This window comes from Pseudopodoces humilis, chromosome 2 (assembly GCF_049639895.1).
Source record: "Pseudopodoces humilis isolate 2021_Gansu_Grassland_sample_001 chromosome 2, ASM4963989v1, whole genome shotgun sequence".
NCBI lineage: Eukaryota > Metazoa > Chordata > Aves > Passeriformes > Paridae > Pseudopodoces > Pseudopodoces humilis.
Genome location: NC_142201.1, coordinates 72,154,955 through 72,178,490, shown reverse-complemented (window position 1 = coordinate 72,178,490; position 23,536 = coordinate 72,154,955). Strand labels below are relative to the sequence as shown.

General features: G+C 38.9%; 1 protein-coding gene across 1 annotated transcript in view; it reads right to left on the bottom strand.

Annotated features, from left to right (window-relative positions):
* Positions 1–22,788, bottom strand: part of RDX (radixin) — a 36,952-nt gene extending 14,164 nt beyond the window's left edge. The window contains exons 1-4 of the mRNA XM_005516242.3: positions 22,566–22,788; positions 14,525–14,596; positions 5,797–5,880; positions 1,014–1,109 (exon numbers count right to left, since the gene is read on the bottom strand). Of these exons, the coding sequence (XP_005516299.1) occupies positions 1,014–1,109; positions 5,797–5,880; positions 14,525–14,536 (192 nt within the window). The 5' untranslated portion in view covers positions 14,537–14,596; positions 22,566–22,788. The remainder of the gene's footprint in view (positions 1–1,013; positions 1,110–5,796; positions 5,881–14,524; positions 14,597–22,565) is intronic.
* Positions 22,789–23,536: the final 748 nt, after the last annotated feature.

The window sequence follows — 23,536 nt, the reverse complement described above, 5'->3', positions numbered from 1 at the left end:
CTTACAAGTTTTTTTTAAAACTACGATAAATAACTGTCTAAATCAAAGTTTAAAAAATGAGCACATCCTCAGCTACTTCTGAACTGTACCGGAAACTTAACTTGCTAAAGGTTTTCACAGAGCAATGTCTTCTGTATTTTTCACAACTGATGCAATAAATCCCATAGTCTCCAACCACCCAAGACAAGCCATTACAGTTAACAAAGTATCTGCAGCACTACAATGTTTACTGTGTATGAAACAAGACACATATGAAATTCTAGGAGACAGATTTGGTGGCTAGCAGGCTTAACTCACTGGATTTACCACAGAGGAGAAGCAAAGATTACCTAAGTGCAGACAGTGGGACTTGCTCCTAAAACCCTCTCAATTTGCCCTTTAATATTGAAGATAAAAAAGGTATTCTTGGTTAGGTTGAAGTAAAAAAAAAATATCTCCATTCTAAACAGTGGCATTAACAAATAATCTGACAGCCAATATTAAAATAAGAAGTGACTGTTCAAATTCATAAATACAATTTCAAGTAAAATAACCCAGTTCCCAGTAACTGGGAGATACAATGCTGTTTGGGAAAAAAAATAAAATTATCCTACAATCTACCTATTAGATACCTGAAGTTTAGAAGCTGATTATTTTGCCTTGTTTAAAGATTCATAGCTGTATGCATACAAATTCCTAAAGCTCAAATACTTCCCATATACATGGCCAAAATCTAAAACAACAATTCTATTATGTCTTGCTATGTGAAAATGGGATAATCATATGAATTCAAGTTCTCCTAATGCATGCATTCCACAGTACTGGAAACCATCTCCTCAAATTAAATATTGATGCATCTTTGCCTATTCTTTATAACTAATCCAACTTATCACTATTTTGTCATTTTAAGCACATGAAAAGCAAATTTTCAACCAAATTTGAAGCCAGCTATACCTCACTTAAGATATTAAATCAGCAAAGCTTACAAAATATATTCAAACTGTACACTTAGTTAAATATGAGGGAATTGTTACCTTTTTATTTAGCTTCAGCCAAGTTGAGTAGCCTTTGCTGTCCACATACTGCAGCCCAAAAAACCAGACTTCACGAAGACCAACAGTTTTCACCACCTAAAGATAAATGAGCCATAATGAGCCATCAGTAATCATTACAATACATTTTTTTAACTGGTACTATGAGGCTTATTAAAGCTACATAAGCAATTTCAAACTGAAATGTAATCAAGTCTTACAAGAACAAAAAAGATAAAATAGCAACAAAACATCAGGTTCAGAGAACCCCAGAATTCTAAATGAACTCAAATGCTCCAAGCTACCAACTGGAGCGTGCAGCTCACTGGGTACATCAGCACCTGAGGAACAGAAGGTAGTAACAGGACCCTGAGGTTATAAAGCACATCTGGGAAGTGACCTGCACCCCCATGGAGAAGTGAGTACACTTCAACCGAAGACAACTGGTGAAATGATAATAAAGAGTAGTATTTGTGGACAAGTATGAGATAATGAGGATGAACTGCCTCCTTCAAATAGTTCTGCCACCTTCTAAGAGTTAATGATAAAAGGGGTAAGGATGATCTACCTAATTAAACATACATGACTTTCCTGTAAGATTTCAGATCAGGTCTATCACCAAAAGCTACTAAAGGAGCAAAATTGTCCTTGAACAGAAGGAAGGTTGTTTTATGGATACAGTGCTTAAAAAGACAGACAAAAAACACAATCTATTTTCATAACAATTATAGTGTAACCACTAGAGAAGTCCCCCAGGACTTCAAAAAAGGATGAAACTGATGTGCCAAAAATCTGCTATAAAAAACCTTCCATAAAGATCTGTGAATAACAGCAAAAAGATGAACCTCAATAAATGATCATATTCAATAAAAGCAACATAAAAGACAGCAATTTAAATCATGTGAACAAAGTTCTAGTTGTAAAGCAAAACGGCAAGAAAGATATTACATTACTATATACATGTATGGTATTCACAATTCTACATAAAGTCTGGTCACCTCAACTTATAAAAAAAGATGCTGCAGCACTGGAAATGTTTCAGAAATGTTGAAAAGAATGATCAGTGACTTGGAACATTTTCTGCATAGCTAAGACAAGAACTAGGGCTACTGACAGAGAAAAAAGGGAAGCTATGACACAGGTCTATAAAACTTGCATGGCATGTAGAAGGAAAATAAGGAATGATTGTTCATTATTTCTTATAATGTAAGAAGAGAATCAACAGAAATCATAACATAGCGGGCTCAAAGCAAGGAAAAAGAAGCACTTTTACTAGAGAGTATAATGAAACTGTGGAACTATTTTACAAGTCTTTTGCACAGCAAAATTAATCAGAAAGGTCCAGCAAAGATTATTAAATGACCATAAACTCTGGCTCCAAAGATCACATACGGTAGTACTTACATATGTCCTCAGGTTGGACCATGGTGCCATGCTGCTTTACTGAAGGCTGTTTTATGGAAGCATTCAGATGCATGTGAAGTAAATAGAATTTTACACATAGATCCTCCTCCATTTTAAAGTAGTACTATCGGGTTGCAAAATTAAGATTTTGAAAATTAGAAAATGTCATAGGATAACTATGCAAACTTACTTCTGCTGCCTTGTATATTTGCATAATCACTTAACCATTTGAATGTGCACCTTTTTTCCTCCTTTATCATTTCACCTTCAAACTCCAAAGCACATAATGGACAATGCTTGTGGATCCAACCTGATTGATGTCTTGAGTGGGCACAGTTATTTCCTCCAGAATTCCCACATAATTTACTTTAGATTGTATGCTACTAGTATGGTCCAAACAACATTAAATTTGGTAACCCAACGCAGGAATTTCAGACCTGCTGTTTCTTTTGGCACAGATATCCTATATAACACTGATCAAACTACTTATGGCTTTATCAGATGACTGAGAATGCTCTTTACTTAGCAGCTGTCCAAGCTGAGCCCTCATACCTTATCAGCTCTCTGAGCTGCAAAGAACCGCAGATGCTCAACAGCTCTGCCCCTAAGGCAGAAGGAGACAAGTGCTTATGCACACGTCAAAACATTTTGCTCTCAACCCACTAACTATGGCCCCTGAGATGCACATGATCTAAATCATCAGGCAACCTGGGTACAGCAATGCAGACCTACGCAAGTTTGCAAAATCAACATTAAAACCAGCAGAATCCACAAATAAGGAAAAAGCATTGCCTACACTGCCTCTCAGCTCAAAGGAAAGAGAACTAACATTTCTGAAACTTTGTAGCAAGATAATACAGGAGAATGAAAAACTTAGGAGTTTGATTCTGGCTCAAAACTTCTATTAAGTAGCTTCAGGCAAGCGTTCATCACATCTGTAAAAATAGATTTATCCACCATCACATCCTACAACTTGACTATTAATAGGCAATGAAAACTTCCTGGAGAAGAAAAGCAACCTGAACAATGTATGTTTGGGCAAATCACAACATACACATAAAGACAACTTAACAAGGGTTTCATACTGTCACCTTCCACAAGATGGTAAAGAAGGCTTTGAAGACATCTGGAAAGAACAGTGGGGTACAACACAAAATAAAGGAGACAACCCCCACATTCCTTCTGAATGGCAGTTACAGTGAACCAAAAGCTACTGATGCACAGTGCTAATGAAACAAAACAACTCCCCCATGATTACCACCAGTGTGTGGAAACATATCCTTCACAGGGCTCTTCCTCTTCCAGGAAAGCTATAGATGCTTAACTGGTTGACTACCAGAGGACAGATCCCCCTCTTGCCTATTCTGACCACTGACAGAATAGACAGAGAGACAAATGATAAGTATACTAGAACACCTTCTGAAATGCAAGTAAAAAAACCACTGATTTCAAATGCTGAATTCTTGCTTGATAACAGATGATGATGAGAACACATATATAGAATGGAAAACAAATCAACAACTCCAGAAAACGCCAATTAAAAGCTTAAAAGAGCACTGGCTGGTAAAAGGTTGAAAAACTGTTCACCAAAAATGTAGGAGTACTAGATAACAGCTGAATTCATGGAGAGGTTATTTTCTGCAAACAATAATCAGCCTGTTTGTCATGTTCACCACTTCTGCACAAACCTTGAAGGCCAATCCTTTCAGTAACAGTGCTATTCGATCCCCTTTCTATAGAGAAGGGAGATAACTTCTTGTCCAAAATTCCAATACTGTTTAGATCTTGATGTTAGACTATGGAACTCACACATGAATTTAAAATCAGGCTAAAATGTTTCTCACACACAACTATTCTGGTTGATTTCTCTTGACACAAATTTTTTTTCAATTTAAGATTCCGGAGGTAAGAGTTGGTGAGATGTCAAACACCACACAGAGAACTGAAGAACAAAGAAGAGCATGACAACAAATTCAGAACTGTATCTTTGTTCCCTGTTTGCGAATGCCCCAATTTGGATGAGCCTGATTACCTGGGCACAAGACATCACACAGCAGAATGTCACCACACCCAACAGTGCACAGCAGAAGATAGCAAAGGCTGGCAAAAGACAAGTAACAGCTTGAGCCTTCTATGTCACCAAATACCATACTTTTATTTGATGATGATGATGCTGGTTAGGCAAAAAGCAAAACAGCCTGTTTTTTTAAGAAGGCTTTTTAAGAGATGTGAAGTTTATTCCTACATAGGGGCTAAAGATATACTGCTACTGATGTTAGAGAAAAGGGCAGGCAATAAGGGTTAAGAGTCAGTCATCTCAAACGAAAACTGCAAAGGCAATTTCATTTATCTAAAAGTTCAGTATTAAAACACACATTCTCATCTTTTCAATTTATATAATAAGACACTTAATTGACTCTAAAAGGTCAACTAAAAGTTTAAAGAGCTTTTTTGATGGCTTACTTTCTCTTAGTACTCATCATTACATCAAGCATCTATAGTGGAATGGACAGAAACAACTACTAGACATAACTGTTCATCTACTTAAACTATTTTTGAAGAGTAATTTCAGATATTTTCACATTTCCTAAATAAAGGCATACATCTTGAATCTAGAGAACAAAACATATTTATTGGTATCTTATTGGCAAACGACACAACACATTGACAAAATTCTATTCTTAAGGTTTCCTGTAACACCCCACAACACAGGTCAAAAACTTGTTCTGAGATTCTGATGACTAGCATCACATGAGTGCAAGAACAACTCTGTTAAAGAAGTCGTTCACTTGGTCCATTCGACTGATGTACAACACACACCATCAAGTGAGCGTGCAGATCTGATACATCTGCAATCCATAAGCACATTAAGGCTGTCATTTTCAACAATTCTTTTTTCCTTTCCTTTTTTTTTTAACATAAATTCCAAGTTGGTCCATAAGACAACAGTATTTAGTTCTAACATTAGAGAAGTGAAAGACCATCTTATAGTGTCTATTGTTGGAAAGCAATTGCATTAGCTTTCATTAATGAACTAACTTACTGTTTAATGAATTTACATACACATTTCTAAAATATGCAATTCTAACAACTATATTGCAGTAGCAACTATAATATTATTAGACATAAAGACCACAATTAATTTCAAAGCAGTTGCATACACAATTTATCTGAAGCCTCACTGGTAACATATTTGTCTTTGAATTTGAATATGTTCCAGGAGAAGTAATGAGGAAATTCACACTAGCTCAGATAGCTTAGATAACATAAGGAAAAACAATTTGTGCATGAGACCACTACCACTTTTTCAGACCATACCTTAATAACTACAATACTCTTATATGCTTGTACTCATATATACATAGAGAGAGATATAAATTACCTGATCAAAGAGCTGCTTGCCTGTTGTATTGGGCTGGATGGCAAATTCCAACTCTGCATCCATTGTGGTTACTCTGACATTGATCTACAGAACATAAAGAAATATTTAAATCATACCGTAACAGTGTAATGCTTCTATATCCTGTGATTAGCCTATAAGAAACAGTAAGTTCAACAATTTTAATGGTCTTGTGTACACATAAAACATAGCTATAAGAAAAACAGAAAATTTTAATCTGAAAAAAAATCTCATCTTTATTTAGTACAAAAATGTAATCAGGATAGTATTTACCAGTATGTTGGAAGGTAAAATTAAAGAACAAAGCTCAAAATTAATTTAAGGGGAAAGCTGACATCACTACTGAACAGCTGAAAAACACTGGGACACTGAGCTACTGGGCACTATCTTTCAGAGGGCTTCCCAAATGCATGCAAAAGAAGTTGTTCTTGGTCACATATATATCATTTTAAGGTATTTACGCCTAGCAATATAAACAGACAAGCAGCCTCCTGCTTGCCATTTCTAAAATCAAGCAGTTTGGTGGTCAAACTATTTAGAACTAGAGCTTGCATATCTCAGGTCAGACTAGCAGTAAGTTTTGATCAATGGAAAGAAAAAGGACAGAAGTCAGCCCTCCTTAGTGCCAACCTCCTTCAACTCCCTTACTACAAGACAAAAAAAATCACCACCATTCAATGTACCTCCTTCTCCTGAAAGGGAGGACCATTTTCCAGATGACTCTTGATAATCACTGGGCTTATTTGTTAAAAAACAAGTAGTCAAATACTGCAGGAGATAATTGGAAGCCCTACTTGGAAGTACAACAGTCTCTTACAATTTCTCTTCAGCTGGTACATATAGAAGTGAGAATTTCCATGAAGCAGAACAAAGTATTAAATGCACAGCACTGTTTTCTCAGCGTAAAACAGTCCTCCACTCCTACTGCCAGGGTGTCACATTTTATTCATCTTTAGTGCATAGGAATATAAAGTGTTAAAGGTCAAATATACCTTCCTATAAATGCAAAAAAAAACAAACTCACACAGATATATTCTAATTTTTCTCTACTGTTAAAAAAGGAACAGAATAAATTAGGACTTGTATTACAGGTGCTTACACTCCTTGATCTATGCATGTGTGAACCATTTCCATTAACTATTTCCCTAATTTTGCCACCAGGTGGAATACTTTGAGAAGTGATTGTCTGGAAAAGAAGACAAGGCAAAACATGGAATGAAGATCTAAGGTGGGAAAAAAGCCTGCAGAGCAGTTTGTCCTCATGCAACAGATAAAGTTTGATCACTGCTTGCTTCAACATCAAGGAAAACACAAGGGGGATATACAGGACAAGAACAGCAAAAGCCTAAGGACCTCTAGGTTATAGACTTGCAAACAAGAATGATAGATGGGACTTAGCCAGCTTTATTGTGTGTGCAAACACTGATAAAGAACAAGAATTGAAGACTTTGGAGTAAAAAACAGTTTCATTTTATTGCAAAATGTTTTTTTAAAAATAGAGGTTGTGTGTCAGGAAGAGCGAAAAAGATGTTTTCTGTAGATTCTCTCAGTCTGTCCATTTCAAGAGAAGGAAAAAATACCCTCTTAGAACATAATTCCTCTAACAAAATAACTAATTTTAAATGGTAGGTCTAATTCATTGCTAGTTGCACTAGTTTAAGCATGAGGGATTGCCCCTTAATTTAAAAAAAATTAATTTTTAAAACAGCTTTTCTATTTAAAAAAATGAAACCTTCTTTAGGGCAGTCACAAGTAAGCATTATTACAAAGGATATGGCGAAAAAATATTTTTCTTAAATGCCAAAGTGCTCTGTTATATAACAGCACCATTGCCAAAACAAGAAGCATCACAGAAGATCTACAAAGCACAGCAAGTTCAAAACTAATTGCAGCAGCAGGTAGCAGAAACTTCTTATATAAATATCCTTACAACAAATGTCATCTACAAATGCAAGAAATACTATCTGAGTTTATCCTTCACAAAACTAGAAGAGTCAAACAGTAAAACAATAACTGTAATACAGAGACAAACTCAATATAGTTCTAAATTCTGTCTGCCTCGGGATGTTACTACCCCAAAAAATTTGAGTGCTCCAAGAGTACAGAGTTTCTACACCTGCAAGAGGTACAGACATTAAGAGTACCTGGTCACTTATAGACATTACAGAAACTGCTTAAGCCTGTAGCACTTCTATTAATCTTTCAACTTCCAATTAACAGATCACTCAGCTGCTAATCAACATTTACACATTCAGTTTTAATAAGAAAGTTACAAATTAAATTATGGCAATGTTAAAATGTTACCTTTTATGATAAGCATAATTTTAAAATATACAAAGTTAACACTCAGTTAACAGTTCATTTTGTTTCCCTAGAAATTTGGACTGACTTTGATTTTTGGCATACAAATAGCAAGCTTCTGCAAACTTGTAACATTGTTTCATAGCTTTAATTATTTCTATTCATGGAACATAAAGTTGCTTTTGTCAAAACCTAAACAGCCCCAAAGGACTACTTATCTAATTCAGACCTTGATTACAGGGCACCCCCTCAACAAAAATCAAACCACTGGTATCAGTTGCATTGTCTGTAAAATAAAGCTAGAAAGCTACATAAACAAGAGTCATAGGGGAAATTTCTACATCATAAATACAGCAGGGAATTGAGAAAATGGGCAGAGAAAGAAGGTCCGGGAACTTCAGCAATGGTCTGTCCCTCCTAACCTCTGCTGGGTATCTGGCTACTTTGAAGCAATGCTCTTCACCTGACGTTGGTGACAGGGGGAAATTATCTGAACCACAAATTACGGACAGGCACTAATATGAACCAACTTTATCACACAAATAGGGAAACAGGAAGGAGCTCTTGCAATAGTGGCAAAAGAAATGCATAAAGGTTTCCTGTAGCAAGTATTGGAAGGCTACCACTACACATACCACAAGACCCACTCAGTGACTGCTCTTCAAATTTGCTGTCACCAGGATCCCACATCTTTCAAACAGAATTTGACAGCTCACTTCTTCACTCTAGTTCAGTCAACTACTAGCTCAAGTTTGCATATTAAACAGAATCACAGAATAGTTTGGTTTGGAAGGGACCTTTAAGGTTCATCTAGTTCAACCCCTTGGCAATGAGCACAGACACCTTCTCCTACATCAGGTTGCCCGGAGACCCATGCAACCTGACCTTGAACATTTCCAAGGATGGGGCATCTACCATCTCTTTGGGCAACTGTTAGAGTGTCATCTCCTGCATCATAAAAATTTACTCAGTGTATGTAGTTTGAATCTATATCCTTCTAGTTTGAAACCATTTCCCTTGTCCTATTGCAACAGGCCCTGATAAAACGTTTGTCCCCACATTTCTTGTAAGCTCCTTTTAAGAACTGAAAGGTCACAGTAAGGTCTCCCCACACCTTTCTCTCCCCCAGGGAGAACAACTCCTACTCTCTCAGCCTTTTCTCATAAGGAGGGATACTTCATTCTGAGAACAAATTTTGTAATCCTCCTCTAGACCTGTTTCAACAACACCATATCCTCCCTGTGCTGGGACCCCAGAGCTGCTGCAGCCCTGCAGGTGGGGTCTGAGCAGAGCAGAGGGGCAGAATCCCCTCCCTGGCCCTGCTGCCCACGCTGCTCTGGATGCAGCCCAGGACACCTTTGGCTTTCTGGGCTGGGAGTGCACACTGACAGCTCATGGCCAGCCTCTCACCCACCAGCACCACCAAGTCCTTCTCAGCATGACCGCTCTCCATCTGTTCAATTCCTCAGGCTGTGTTGACTCCAGGGGATGCCCCAACCAAGGTGAAGCACCTTATACCTGGTCTTGTTGAACCTAAGGAGATTCACATTGTCCCACTTCTCATGCTTGTCCGGATCCTTGGCATCAGCAGCAGGCTGAGTTTATCTGTATTTTACTAGACTTGCTTCAGAATGATTAAACACAGCCAAAGGAAAGGGAATACACATTGATTATTCTTTGCCAAGGGTGCAACTGATGTTTTGATAACAAATGTTGCTAATGGGTTATGAGGATATTTGCCACAGCTACAAAATACTATTCATAGAAAAACATTCTACAGCAAATTATCTATTAAATAATTTATCAAAATAAAGAGTATAGTCAATGAACATATCTGGAAAAAGAAAAATCGATGTGCACTTAATAAAAGCATGAACTTCATAAGGGAATTATATATATTTTTTTTGCATTCTTTCACCTATAAGGACTTGAAAAAGTATTTCTACATTTTCTTGTAGAACCTAACTTCAGCCCTCCACAATTCATGGGAATATTACACCATTACCACATTAAACTTTGAACCTCTCCTCAAACAGATACATGCACATTTTGTCCATGAAATATGCACAAAACCTGGCTGTAAGCTCAATAATCTAGAATTTTCTATTACTCCAGCCATCCTTTGCAGATATTAGTTATGGCACTTCATCTTTCACGATGAACTCCAAAACTGAGTAGGTACCAATACTGAGAAAAAAAGCCATTTAAAATATCGTGGAAATGGTTTCCAGTGGTTTTGCTTTGGTTTAATAAATGCAAGTCAAATTAGTCATTTGTGAAAGCCACAAAAACCAGTCTGATCCAGAAGAAAATTGCATATGGCAAAAAAAGTTTGTTCAAAGAGCTTCCTCACACTGCTTCAACGATTTACTACCTCAAGTTTGCATATTAAATTGTTTTAAGAGTAGCAGTGTATTAGTCCAACTGCTTTACAGACTGCACACATACACACAGCACTCTTTCCATAACAATGTCAAAGTAGCTATAGGAAGAAGTGGAAGAAAAAATTTTATGAAGAAAAGGCTAAAGGGTAAGAACTAAACAACATTAGGAACAGAAGGGTACAGAATAATGCCAAACAGATTTTACCAATAGATGAATCAAAAGAAAGCAGTCCTCCAAGCTGACAGCAGTTGTCTATTTATATTACAGAAATGAATAATAAATTCAAGTCATAATTCAAATACTGCATTACATAGACTCAAAAGATTTTCCTAACATCACTGTAGTAAAAAAAACCTATACACTATTTCAATTTGACCACCTTACAGAAATTTGATCTTGCAAATATTAGAATTTTATATCATCATATTATTCCAGAATTAATTTACTTCTGAATACACAGTTTCATAAAACATTAAATAAACCTGAAAAAAAAATCCTTTTTAGTTTTATTAACTTTGACATCTATCTCTGTTTTCTTTCAGGCATTGCAGTTTGTACAAAAGTGCTGCAAATTACCGCCAAAACCAGATGATAATTTACACCCTATAAATGCAATATTTCAGTCAATTATATCCAATCTTCTTAACGTATGAAATGATTAACAGTTATGTAACCTATGATATCTAATTTTAGCTTCTATGTTACTATTTTCAGTGCAGATCTGTGAGGATGCCATACAGCCGAGAAACATTTTGTACCTATTCTTTTAGTAAGAAAGCACTGAAAATTAGAGTCAACAAATATTCTGTTCTTCAGCAAACTGAGAACTAAGCATACTGAGAACAGCACTTGCAACACCTCAAATTTTGATTACAGCAGCAAAGATGTAATTAAACAAAGAAGCCATCAGTTTTATTCAGATGGATCACAACATGCTAAATGAAACTAAAATTCACACAACTAGGTAGAACTGAGAAAAAGTCTCTTTCAAAATAATTTGGTTTTAAAAGTAGAGTAGATGCTGAATAACAGCTTGAAAAACTGGAAAGCCACTTTGTCACAAACACAGCCAAAGCAAAGGAACAGACTTTCTACTGAAACAATCAAAAAAGAAATTGTTTCAATTACGTATATTTTTCAGTCACATAGTACCTTAATATCTCAGGACAATACACTAAAGTTGTTTCTACCCTTTCAAAACAGCCTTTTCACCCAAGCTGTTTAACCTACTAGCCTCTGAGAAAAAAAATCCGAAACACGTGACCTTTTCCTACCATGTATAAGAATCGTTCACAGTGGCATGAAACTTATTTCAGACTCAGATTTCCAGGAAAAATGAAAGATGATTGCTATAAAATTCCAATATGCCAAGACTTTCTACTGGTCTTCATTTACTTAATTTTGTCTGGAATACTACATAACTTTTCAACGTAAAACCAAAAAGAGTCAACCCAAAATCTATTTAATTGCATTTCCTGTGGTTCAGTGGGCACTGACTTAATTTAAATTGATCTATGGCTTATTTATTTGTTATTTTCTCAACAAAAAAAAAATCGTTCCAGAAACACATGAGGAATTTATAGTTGTACTGCAGAGGCTTACATATTTAGAAGACTATCAGACTTTTATGAAAACTATCAATTGGATCATTACAGCAGAATCTGAAAAAAAGAAAACCTAAATAGGTCACAGTAATACAGAAGAGAGAAAACACTGTCAAAAATCTCACCACTTGTGTTAACTGGGTTTTCTTAGTTCTTACTCATGATTGTTTCATTAGTTTTCAGGTTAAATGATTTCCAGCAATAAAGCTACAGAACACTGACTGTCTTATTGCAACAGCTGTCAAAAATAAACAATGAGGACTTAAAGCATAAATAGTTTCTGGACTAGAAGAACATTTGGTTATTGTGGATTGTGCATAAAGACAACTCCCAAGAACTGCAGTAAATATCCATAGCAAGAGACCTTCTACTGTCCAATATTATCAAATCTGAGCAGAACAGAAAAATTCTTCAAAGAACAACGTTGGATTCATTAAACACAACCGTGGATAGGCTCTTACAGTCTCCAAAGAAAGAAGGAAAAAAAAAAAGAGGTGAGGGGGTAGGAAGAGAGCTCCAAAGCAATCTAACATTTAAGAGGCAACCAGAAGAAAATATAAGGTTTGATTTTTATAGGTAATACTAATTAACCTTTGGCAAGTGTGCTACTTCTTCATTCACTGATTACCAACTATAATCGCAGCAACCTGCAGTTTACAGGAAGACATTGAGAAATGTAATCAATTTAATTTCATTTATAATGGCTCCTTTCACTTGGCTTCCTCTAGGACTTCACATGCACCTACATCAATAGACACATGAACTCTTCACAGAAAGTTCCTTATTAAAGAAAAAAAAGCTACCTTTGGCACAAGCACAGCTTCCTTGTCAAGATCTGGTAGCTAATATCCATTATTAGGGTGGATTGTGTGCTCTTTCAACATCACTACAATCTCAGTTCTAAGGATATTGCTTTCCTCGTGAACAACCCTAAAATTCTTATTTCCTTCAATTTTCTCTGGTCCTTAAAATAGAGGGAACCCTGCCTGCCTAAATTTAATGGTTCCAATCCCAGAATTTAAAAAGAAGTTACCTCACCCAAGCTTTTTTTTTTCTAGTCACCTCCTCTGTCGCTCCATGCCTCTATATCCGCGTGCAGCTGAAGGCCTCAGAAACCGCATGAACTCACAGTGACTTTTTGCCTCACTCTTAAAAAACAGTTTTTCAGTTAAGAAGCTCCATCAAAGGCAGTACTCAATTCTCATAGCCAGCACTCAAACAGGTCAGAAAACAGTATGCTGCTAATTCGTTTTCCTGCCCTTCATAGTGCAGCTTTCTGTCACCAATGAGCAGGATACAGACAGCTACTTCCAACTGGAGAAAGTGCCAAGATACTGCCCCTAATCCACTGGCAAGAAGAGAAGAAATTACAGAAACAAGGTATGGGCAGTTTGTCATCAGACCAACTGCGAGGCTCAGAATAGAACTTCAAGCCCTTAGTCCCATGCTCACACTATTCGTTGAGCTGTACCAGTTCCAAACACTGGTGTACAACACAGATTATTTACAGGGGTAATTTCTCACCAATAGCAAAAACCTTTTATATACCTCATATAGAGAGGTATGTGTGTATACACATGCACAGACACATTTATTCTTAGCAACAGACCTGCCCTGCTCCTATTCTGCTACCAAAATGAAACATCAGGAAACAAAGAAAGCCTGAAGGCTATTACATAAACCAACTGAGCTGAGTAGAAAAAAACCTGACAATTGAGTTCCCTTTCTGAATGATTTGCTCACTGGATACAAGTGCAAGAGACAAGCAAAAGACACTTAACACAAGGTAGATGAAATCCTAAGCTAGCAATATAACATTAACAGAAAAAGAATCAACCAAATGAATAAATAAATCCTCAATCTAGAATTATTATCAAAACAGAAGATGGAGATCTTTTCTGCTGGATAGAAAGTGGGTGAACCCTAATCTTAGCTGAAGTGAGAAGAACAGGAGATCAGAAACTGCTTATTTCCTCCCTTCAAAACTTATTCTATGTGATAGCCTCTACCATGGTAAAACTACTAACTTGGTGCTGACACTTGACACACGTTCTGTCTTCCCCTGCCAAATCCTGCAGCAAACCCTTCCACTGATTCTCAGACACTTGGTCAGGCACAAATTATGCTTCCATTAACTACTGTAAGTCAGCTCGTCTCAAAGTCAACAACTCCTGTCAGCCAAATGGGCTCCAAGTACCGCTCTCATTTCCAATCACCCTCCATGCAATTTGCAGTACCGTGCTCCATTGACCATTTTTTCCATACATTGGTACTACACTGTCTCAACTTCAATTGTACATGATCAAATCTTATGAAACCTAGAAAGGGAAGAGTCAAAATAATTAGAACAGATATAAGATTATACCTCTAAAATGTAAAAATCTTTCTAAATTTTAGATTAATATAAACCTGCTACTTACTGGTTTCGGCATTTTTCTTGTTTTCTGTCGTCTCCTGTCCACTTAAATCTTCCAAAAACTCTTTGCCCCCTTCTGCCAAAAACAAAATTAAAAGGGTTGTTTTAAAATTAATCAAAACTTAATCATAGTAAGTAGTACAAATTCCAAAACAAGTAAGCATACTCTACATGTACAAAATACACTTCTCAGTAGATGACATATAGAAAGAGCAACTAATTTAGCCAGTGCCAGAATCTACAGGTCTCTAAGCAGTAACATCCTTCCTAATTTCTGTAGTATATTTATGTAGTAATGTTACAATAAAGAGATGACAGTTCCTCAAGTCCTACAAATTCTTTTAAATATTCTGTCAACATACAGCATCTACTGTTAAAAGCCTCTAACATTATTTACAAGAAACATCATCAAGACAAAAAATCCACTAATAATTCTGAAGCATCAAAACTTTTATTTCCTGGCTATTTGTTTCTCTCAGCAAAGGAATGACAGTAATTTTTCCCAAATGAAAAGAAATGCAAGTATACCAACACCATTAAAAAAGGAAGAAATTCTGCTGTGCTTAAAATAACAATTTTTTTTCTTTTTAAGCAGAAGTCTATAAATTATGTCTATGTGCTGATGAAAGTATTCACTATTGTTTTCTGTTCCAAAAAAGCTTTTATGCCTTGAAAAAATATGCTTCCAAAGTTATTGGTAGATATCATCCTACCTCCTTTTCAATTCCTTTTAACTCAGAGCAAGCAGCTAGTCACCTTCCTGCACACATTTCCAGTAGTGACTTCCACAAATCAGATTGTTGCTGGTTTGCAAGAAGCAAAGACTGCATCGCCTTCAAAAATAATATTAAGTGGAATTACACTTATACTAAGAAAAATGAGTGTGACATGCTAGTCAGAATCATCTGAGATTTCAGTATTATAACTCCACAGCTACAGCAGATGAATAAAATCTTCAGAAGCACTTAAAGAGAGAGAAAAACAGAATACTTGGAAGCAATCCAGTTTTCAAAATCAAGCTTTTGTATGACCAATCTTTCATTCATAAAGAAAAATGAAAAAGTACTTTTATATAAAAATTACAGAAGAAAATTTTCCTTGCTTCTTAGCAATAGAAATACAGTTTCTAAAATATTAGAAACATTTGCACAGCAATTTAAGGTGCCATAGCACTTTATTTTTTATTTCTCCTTCTAATCTGTAGAGATATGTTTGAAAAGGGACTTAAAAACAGATAAAGGATGAAAACAGAATTTAAGAAGCATAAATGTTGCTGGCTGGTAAAGAAAACAGATGTTAAGACTAAAGATTACAGAAAGACAGCTTATGGCATAATTCAAATATGTAACAAAACTGTGTTAATTTCAGAAAATCAGCCTGAAAACATTAAAACACTATCTTGAAGTTACATTCATTATGATATAACTAATCCAGCCCAACTCTAAAAGTATAATACTTGATGCCCAGCACACAGACAATTACCTTCCAGCTGATTTTTTTAATTACAGAAGATACTCTTGTGAACTGGACAGTATCAGTCATGTCCCAAATGCAGGCTTGCTGCCTGATGTGCAGTGCCAATTTATGCACTGAGCCAAGGCATTTCCTTTTCTTTATTCTGATCTGCACAGAGCAGAGAACTGGGTAGGAAACCACCACATGCTGTCACTCTGATCATCCAAATTTTATACCTTTCATACATTTCAGCAAAGAAATCATGGTTTATTTGCAACAGGTTACATGGCTCTCTTTGTGATTAACATTCCACCTTCTACAGGTTCAATGATTCTCTCGTTTCTCCTGCCAATCACACCACATGCTAAGCCATTCCCCTCTGGAGGCGTGGCCTTAGGGAGTCAATGGGTCCTGAGTTGTGGTCCCAGTCTCCCCCTGCCAGAATTACCTTTTCTCCACTTGGAGCTGATTCAACACGGTTGTTGAGTTGGCTTTGTTTGTTTCTTCCTTATCTTGGGAGTTCAGCCAAATATCCTTGTGCCTCGTGAATTTTGCATTCCCTGTGGCCACTATCAATGGAACATCCTTCTTCCCAAACTTTGCTAACTTTCCCCTGGGTCTGAGATGATTGAAGAGTGTCAAGCCCTAAACTTTTACAAGGCAATTCTACTTACAAGTCATTTATCTTTCCAACACCTGGACATCAGCAGTAAGGCTACTGTTGTAAGATACTGTTAAATATGTTCTTGAACATTATGAATACACTTTTTCCTCTATTCTTCTCCCCTGCTTTAACCACAAAGGCTTCCTGGGGAGGAAAAAAAATTGGCTTTTGATAAAAATTCAACAGTGTTTTTCCCTTTCAGCGAAGAGACTGCCTCCTCTTCTCCCTTCTTTCCCTAATGTACACTTTGGAAAAATTCAAGGGAATAACAGAAACCAAAACAAGCTTGGCTCTAATATCTGCTAACAGTTAGCAGGATTCCAAGCTATAGTACTCCCTCTGCTCACCTCTGACAGCAGAGGTTCAATGCTTGAAAAGCTGAAGGCAGATTGAAGCCCTAGAGTTACACTCAGTTAATTAACGATGCAAAAGCCAAATTAGATTCTCATTCACCATTTTGTAAGTGTGCCAACTCAACAGTACCAAAAGGAACAGAAAGTAGCACAGCTACCTTCCTGTGCCTTTAGTTACACAGCACTGAAAAGAAGGGGTATGGTAAGATGACTGATAAGGAAGTCCAGTCTCCAGGAGAGCAATGACAGCACATGGCACAGGACCAAGATCTGTGCTATCAAATTATTCCTTTCTGAGGTCTTTCCAAGAGACAAACACGTCTAGAAATTTCTACAATGACTGTCATACCCTCATATATTTCATCACTACAAATTCATTCATAAACACGTCCCAGACTTTTGCTTTGGGATTTACTCAAACATTTTGTTATAATACCATCAACAAACCATAAATTATTTATTTGAAAACTCCCTTTAAAACCTTAAGGTAACTTTTAAAATCAAAAACATGACTACAGAGTTTTATGGATTAATCCTATGTCATCAAACCACAATTGGAAGACATGTTTTCACATGCAAGAGAACAAAGTTATCAGCAAAAAGCAAGAGTCCTCTTATGTAAAATAAAAATGAAGTCTCACTGTTAGTCCCACAGTCTCATAGGCCTGAGAAATTTTCACAGTATATGAGCAACAGAAACAAATATGCATGAAAAACAAACAGCACCCTATGTATTTTTTGTTGAAAAGTTTGTTCATAATATCTTTTACTAAGTAAAAAAATTCTGTAATTTATTTTTAAAAAAAAAATTAGCCAAATATAAATTTATGGCCAACTATGCTGACTTATTTCCATTGTTTTCATTTAATATATAATACAAAAAACAGCCCGTGTCAGTCTTAATATGCTTTCATATTCAAAATGTGCAATTTTGAAACAGTACATTCACACGAACACATTGTAACTATTATATGTGAATACAAATCAAGAAGTTCACAGATCTTAAAACTGCAAACATTGACATCAAATAGGCACTGAATAAAAACTGGAAATTATCCTATCTTTTCCAATTTTTGGCACCAGCTAACATTAAAAACAAATATGAGGGAAACATTGGGCTAAAAGAAACTAAAAATTGCAGCCAGGCAAAATATTGTGTATCTCCACTGTTATTACTGGAGTAGCAGTTCACTTTTGCTACTAATGCCAGTTCAGATAAATTTATATTTAGCAGATGCAAAATTTTTAACTTTGAAGCAACTAATTACTTACACTTACTTTTATCGTAACACTCATGGGAAATGGCAATAGAGGAAAAAAAAAAGCCAAAAAACACCAGCAAAAAAGACCTCAGTCAGCTGGGACTGGGAATCATATTCCTTTTGATTCCTGCATTCTGAAACCAGCTTATGACCTACTAGGCATACAGGCTCATCTGCATTTAAAATCCTAAAGGTCCCTCTTCCAAGTCAGGATTAACAGGGTTGTGACTTTGCAGACTTCCTACTGCTACAGCACTCAGGACCCTATGCAGTAATCGGACTCCGGACCAAAACAGAAAAAGTATCAGCAGGCTCCGTATCACAAACGGATAAAAAAGTCATCCAGAACATCAAGAACTCTCTTGAAATGAAAAGCTGTGATTTCAATTTGTTTCTCCTACTACAAGGCAGTTGAGATTTTTAAATCATTATCATCCATGTTTCTAGTTATGCCACAGAAAGCAACAAATAAAGCAATTGTTGAAAGATGACAATGAAGGCTTTCTTCAGAAAATGATGGTGCATAAAATGCCTGATGCCAAAATTCGGTCAAATAATTTATGCAGCAGCTGTTTTCAAAAGATACATTCATACACACAGCCATGGGTCTGAGGTCAGGTGAGGATGGGATAGCAAGCAGAAAGCTCGAGCAGAATGCTTGGCTGGTAGAGAAGCAACACTCAAAAGTGGAATCCCTATCTCACGGTTAGGGCCCTCTCTCAGCAGCAGTCCGTCCAGCAGCATCCCTCCTAAGCCTGAGCAAGATGTTCACCATCTGCTTCCCTAAATACAGATAGATGCCAGGGGCCACAGAGCTTTACCCCCAGCAAAATAACTCACTTGTTTATTAAGAGAAACTTATTTTAAATTAATATACTTTTTCTTTCCAAAGTCTTATCCCATTCCATTTTCTGTGGCACCTCTAAGTTTTAGATCTTTGCAGCGGAAGCAATAGGCAATTCACAGACCATTGGACCTGAATAACTGGTCTCAGATTTCTACAAAAATGTCTCTCTACTCCCAAGCAGTCTGTGAATGTCTGCAGGGCAATCATCCTTCACACCAACAGCTCCCTAATGACACACTTGGTGCAATCCAATAAAGAAGTTCCTTTGCCACAGACTTTACTTCTGCATACATCTTTTTCAGACGGACAGAGCAACCGCCTACACAGCTGTCTGCAATAAAAGCAAACCAGGGCAGGAACTAAAACAAGCCATTTATTTAACAAAAAAACAAAACCTAAAAAAAAATCCCTGAATTGTACACCTAATACACAAAAACTGAGATTTGACCAGTACTAGACATCACATACAGTTTTATGTGCCAACTTTTTTATGTGTTGTATTTTTCCCTTCTTAAAACCACCATTTCCCCCAGTCCTCCCTTCTCTGAAACACCAAAAACAGGCTTGCTGTCTCTGAAAAATAACTGAAATAGAACTAGTACAACTTACGTATTCAATACATCTATAGGAAAATTCATTTTGAAAAGTGAAGTGCTTCTTCTTAACCGGACTTCCTGTAAACTTCAGAAGTCAAATGAAAACCTGGCAGTTGCCAACACAGTATCCAACTAAAAGCAACTTCATACCAGTCAAGTAATATTTATGCACTGCTTGCAGTTTTGCCAGCTAATAAACTGGTATGTTTTAGATGTGCTACATGATTTACATACATTTAATATTTATTGAGCTTAGTAACCTTAACTTCAAGTACCCACAAATGCACTATAGGAAATAATTCAAAGATTCTGAAGAGTTCTACAACGATAGAATGGCCAATATTACCATCTACATTGGATACATCATCAAAAATGGAAATCATGAATTTAAACTGATGGAAGCACTGTTGCTTCCAAGTGCAATAATCCTTTCTCTAAACATACAGTTAGCAAAGAAATAGGACATGTACTCAGAATTTTGAATATATCTCATCTCAAAGTCAACAGCATCATTCAGAAAATACAGTACTTAAGTCTCTTACAACTAGTTCCATAAAATAAAAGGAAACCTGTGAACTGGCCAGCCATATCATTCTTCATATAAAATAGCTAGAGTTCTTAAATTGCAATGTTTTAGTGTAAAGATTATTAACTGCCTTTTTGGGCCAACACCATATTTCCTTTTCTTTGTACTACATGACTTGAAGGTTTCACTTTACAGAGTGATTAATAAATATCTAAAGCAGAAAGGGAAAAAAAAAAAAATTTAAATCCAAAGTACAGCTAAGTATTAGCCTATTGGTAAAGTTAGTCAACACACACAGTTCTTCAGTGTTGAAAGAGTCTACCTAGGCTCCTTCAGCTCCTTCAGCTGCTGAGCACGCAGGACACACTGGGTGCTGCTTTAATGGATCAGTATCTTTCCACAATCAGTTCTTTCTCCAAGTGTTTGTATAAAACTTTGTTTACATTTATAAACTTGAAAATCCTCCCTTTCCGCTACTCCCACAGACATCTAATGCAATATAAAGCGATAGGATGGCTTTGAAGTATTTAACCCAAGAGAAAGATGTAATGCCTTCAAGAACTTTCTCCTCACCTCTGCCAACTGAGGCACCCCTTCTCAAAAAGCAGAGCGAGGCTGCTGAAGAAGGCCGTTCACCTATCCTGGCAAAGGCTAAAGAAACTTTGCCAAGAACTGCCTTCTCACGTCATAACATCTATACATCTTACCCTCCTGGTTTTGCAGCTCGTAGGTGGATCTAAATCCTCACTCTCTTTACGGCTTTACCCAGTTTTCTGTGAAACAACCTTGTTCTGGCAGTACCATTACCACAGTCCTGCAATGCTCTCTACTGCAATGGCAGAAACAGTCCGAGCAGAACTCTTTTTGTCATCTCTACACACACTTTTACCCCTTTCTCTTTGAGTCAGCACTCAATGAAAACTCTCTGGACAGCTCCAGACATGTCACACCATGTCATTTTTTCATGCGTTTTCTAAAGATGTTTCACTTTTGCTCTCCAGTTTCCCAACCTAATAGAACAACTGTGTCACTTCAGTACAAAGCTTGGAAAAACGCCACTGCCTTGCAATTGCCGTTTGCTGGGAGGCTGCTTATCTGGGAACATTGCACTGACTAGCAGTTTATTTTTCTCACAGTCCCACTTATGCTAAATCAATAAATCAATGGAGGTAAATCTTATAATCCAATAAACAGTTACTACCTGTCCCACCTTTAATGATTAAAAAAACAACTTCATGGCAGTAGCCATAGTATTACTGTACACCAACTCCACATCTTCCCTGGGAGCACACGTTGCGCAGCAGCGCTGTGCCAACGCACCAAGAACTGACAGCAACAACCGCATTTCCACAATCTCCTCCATGTGCGAGGTGCTGTGCAGGCACACGCATCCCCAAAAATGCTCCCGTGGCACAGGCACGGCGACAGGCATCTCCGATGGAAACAAAGCAGAGCGACATACAGGGATACATTTGAAGCCTCACACGAACCAGCCACAGAGACAGAACTACTTAAAACTCAGAAACGCCACTCCCGTAACTCAGTTTAAAAAATGGAATATTTTTAAAAGCCTGTACCAGAAAGAGGAACACGAAATACTTGTCTAGGGTGTTACACAGACTGGAAAAGACAGGTTAATAGCACCTTACAACTAAAGTGATTAGTTGTGTTGGCATGGAGTCCAAAGAGTTTTTTTTTTCGCGTTCAGATTAAGAAACTGACAAAAGACAAGTGAATTCCACAAAGTTGAAACTAAAACCCCTTATCTGCGCTAAACTTTAAGCGACAAGGTTAATTACAAATGCCCACGACTTGTACAAAACATTAATCCATTCAAAAAAACAATGCACAAAGGCTCATTCAGGGCCGCTGCGCCCATTACGTCGGTCAGTACTTAAGGACTCTTAAAAACGCGCATTTGTCGAAAACAATAGACAGCAACAGATGCTCCACAGCACTTGTTTATGAAGTAATTCCTTATTATTCTCCCACACCGCCGCACTCAGCTGGCCCGACCCGACTGCCACATGTCTTACTACGGTATAACCTCCCGAGCCGCGCCGCTCGGGGACATGAATAATGCAGCGGAGACTGCGCGGGCACGCCGGGGGCGCGCTCCCGGGGCTCGCCGATGGAGCGGGGCGAGCCGGGTCCCGGTCCCGGGCGGAGGCGGTGCCCCGCACACGAGCGACGCGGTGCCGCGCTCCCGCCGCCGCAACAAGTCGCCTGGTACCCCCCCGCCCATCGAGGAATGCGGGCTGGCTCACGCCTTGGGGTGCCGCCCCCGCGCTGCCCCTCCGGCAGCCGCCCGCGCACCCCTCGCCTCAGCGCTCCCGCCTCACCTGGGACTCCGCTCCCTCCGCGGCGCCGAGCGGAGGGGGGGGGGACGAGCCCCCGAGGCAGCGTGCTTGGGGCGCGGCGCTCTCCGCTCCTGGCGGGGCGGTGTGTCCCCCCCCCCGCCGCCTCCTCGCAGAGGGGCAGGAGGCGCTGCGGGGCCGCCCCGCGCTGCTCACCGGGGATATGGCGCGGAGCGCAGCGTGTGCTGTGACAGCTCCGCAATATGGCGCCCGCCGCCGCCGTTCGGATTTTCCCCCCCTATCAGATGTGGCTCCTGCGCACGCACTGCGCAAGCGCGGCGCGGGCGGGCGGGCGGGCATGCGCGGCGAGCGGCGCGAAGCTGCTGCCCGGAGGGGCGCGGGGGTGGGGGCAGCGGCCGTGAGGGGCTCCCGCGAGGGTCTCTCGGCGGGAGAGGGAGACGGAGCTCCCGTAAGGGGACGGCGGCGAGCGCGCGCCGGCTGAGGTGGCCGCCCCTCCGTACGCAGCTCCGCGCCCCTCTGCGCGCTACCGGCGGAGCCGGCGCTCGGGGACCCCGCGCAGTCCACCCGAGCGCAGCCTTGCCCGTGTTAATGTGAGCCTTTGGCAACTGCTCCAGCGGCAGAGCTGCCCTCCGGGACCCCACTGCTCGCTTGAGTGAGGAGGGGATGAGGAGAAGAAGCTCTCCCGTTAGCGCGGGCGGGCGGGAAAGGAAAACGTAAAAAAAGGCTTGAGCCAGGGAGGGGGAGTTGGCGGCGTGGTTTTTGGTTGTTTTTTTTTTTTCCGTGCAAAGCCCCGGCAGGCATAGTGCCGCCTTTTTGTGGGGCATGTGCCCCGGGGCGCAGTGTGAGGCCGGGTGTCACACCAGATAGGGGGGCTCGGAGCTGGCGATGCCACCAGCCCCGGGGTGCGGCGGGCTGGAGCGGGGTGAGTTGGGGGCCAAGGGCTGAGAAGGGTCGAGCTGTGATGGCTCATGGGAACAGGGATGCCTTCAGGGAAA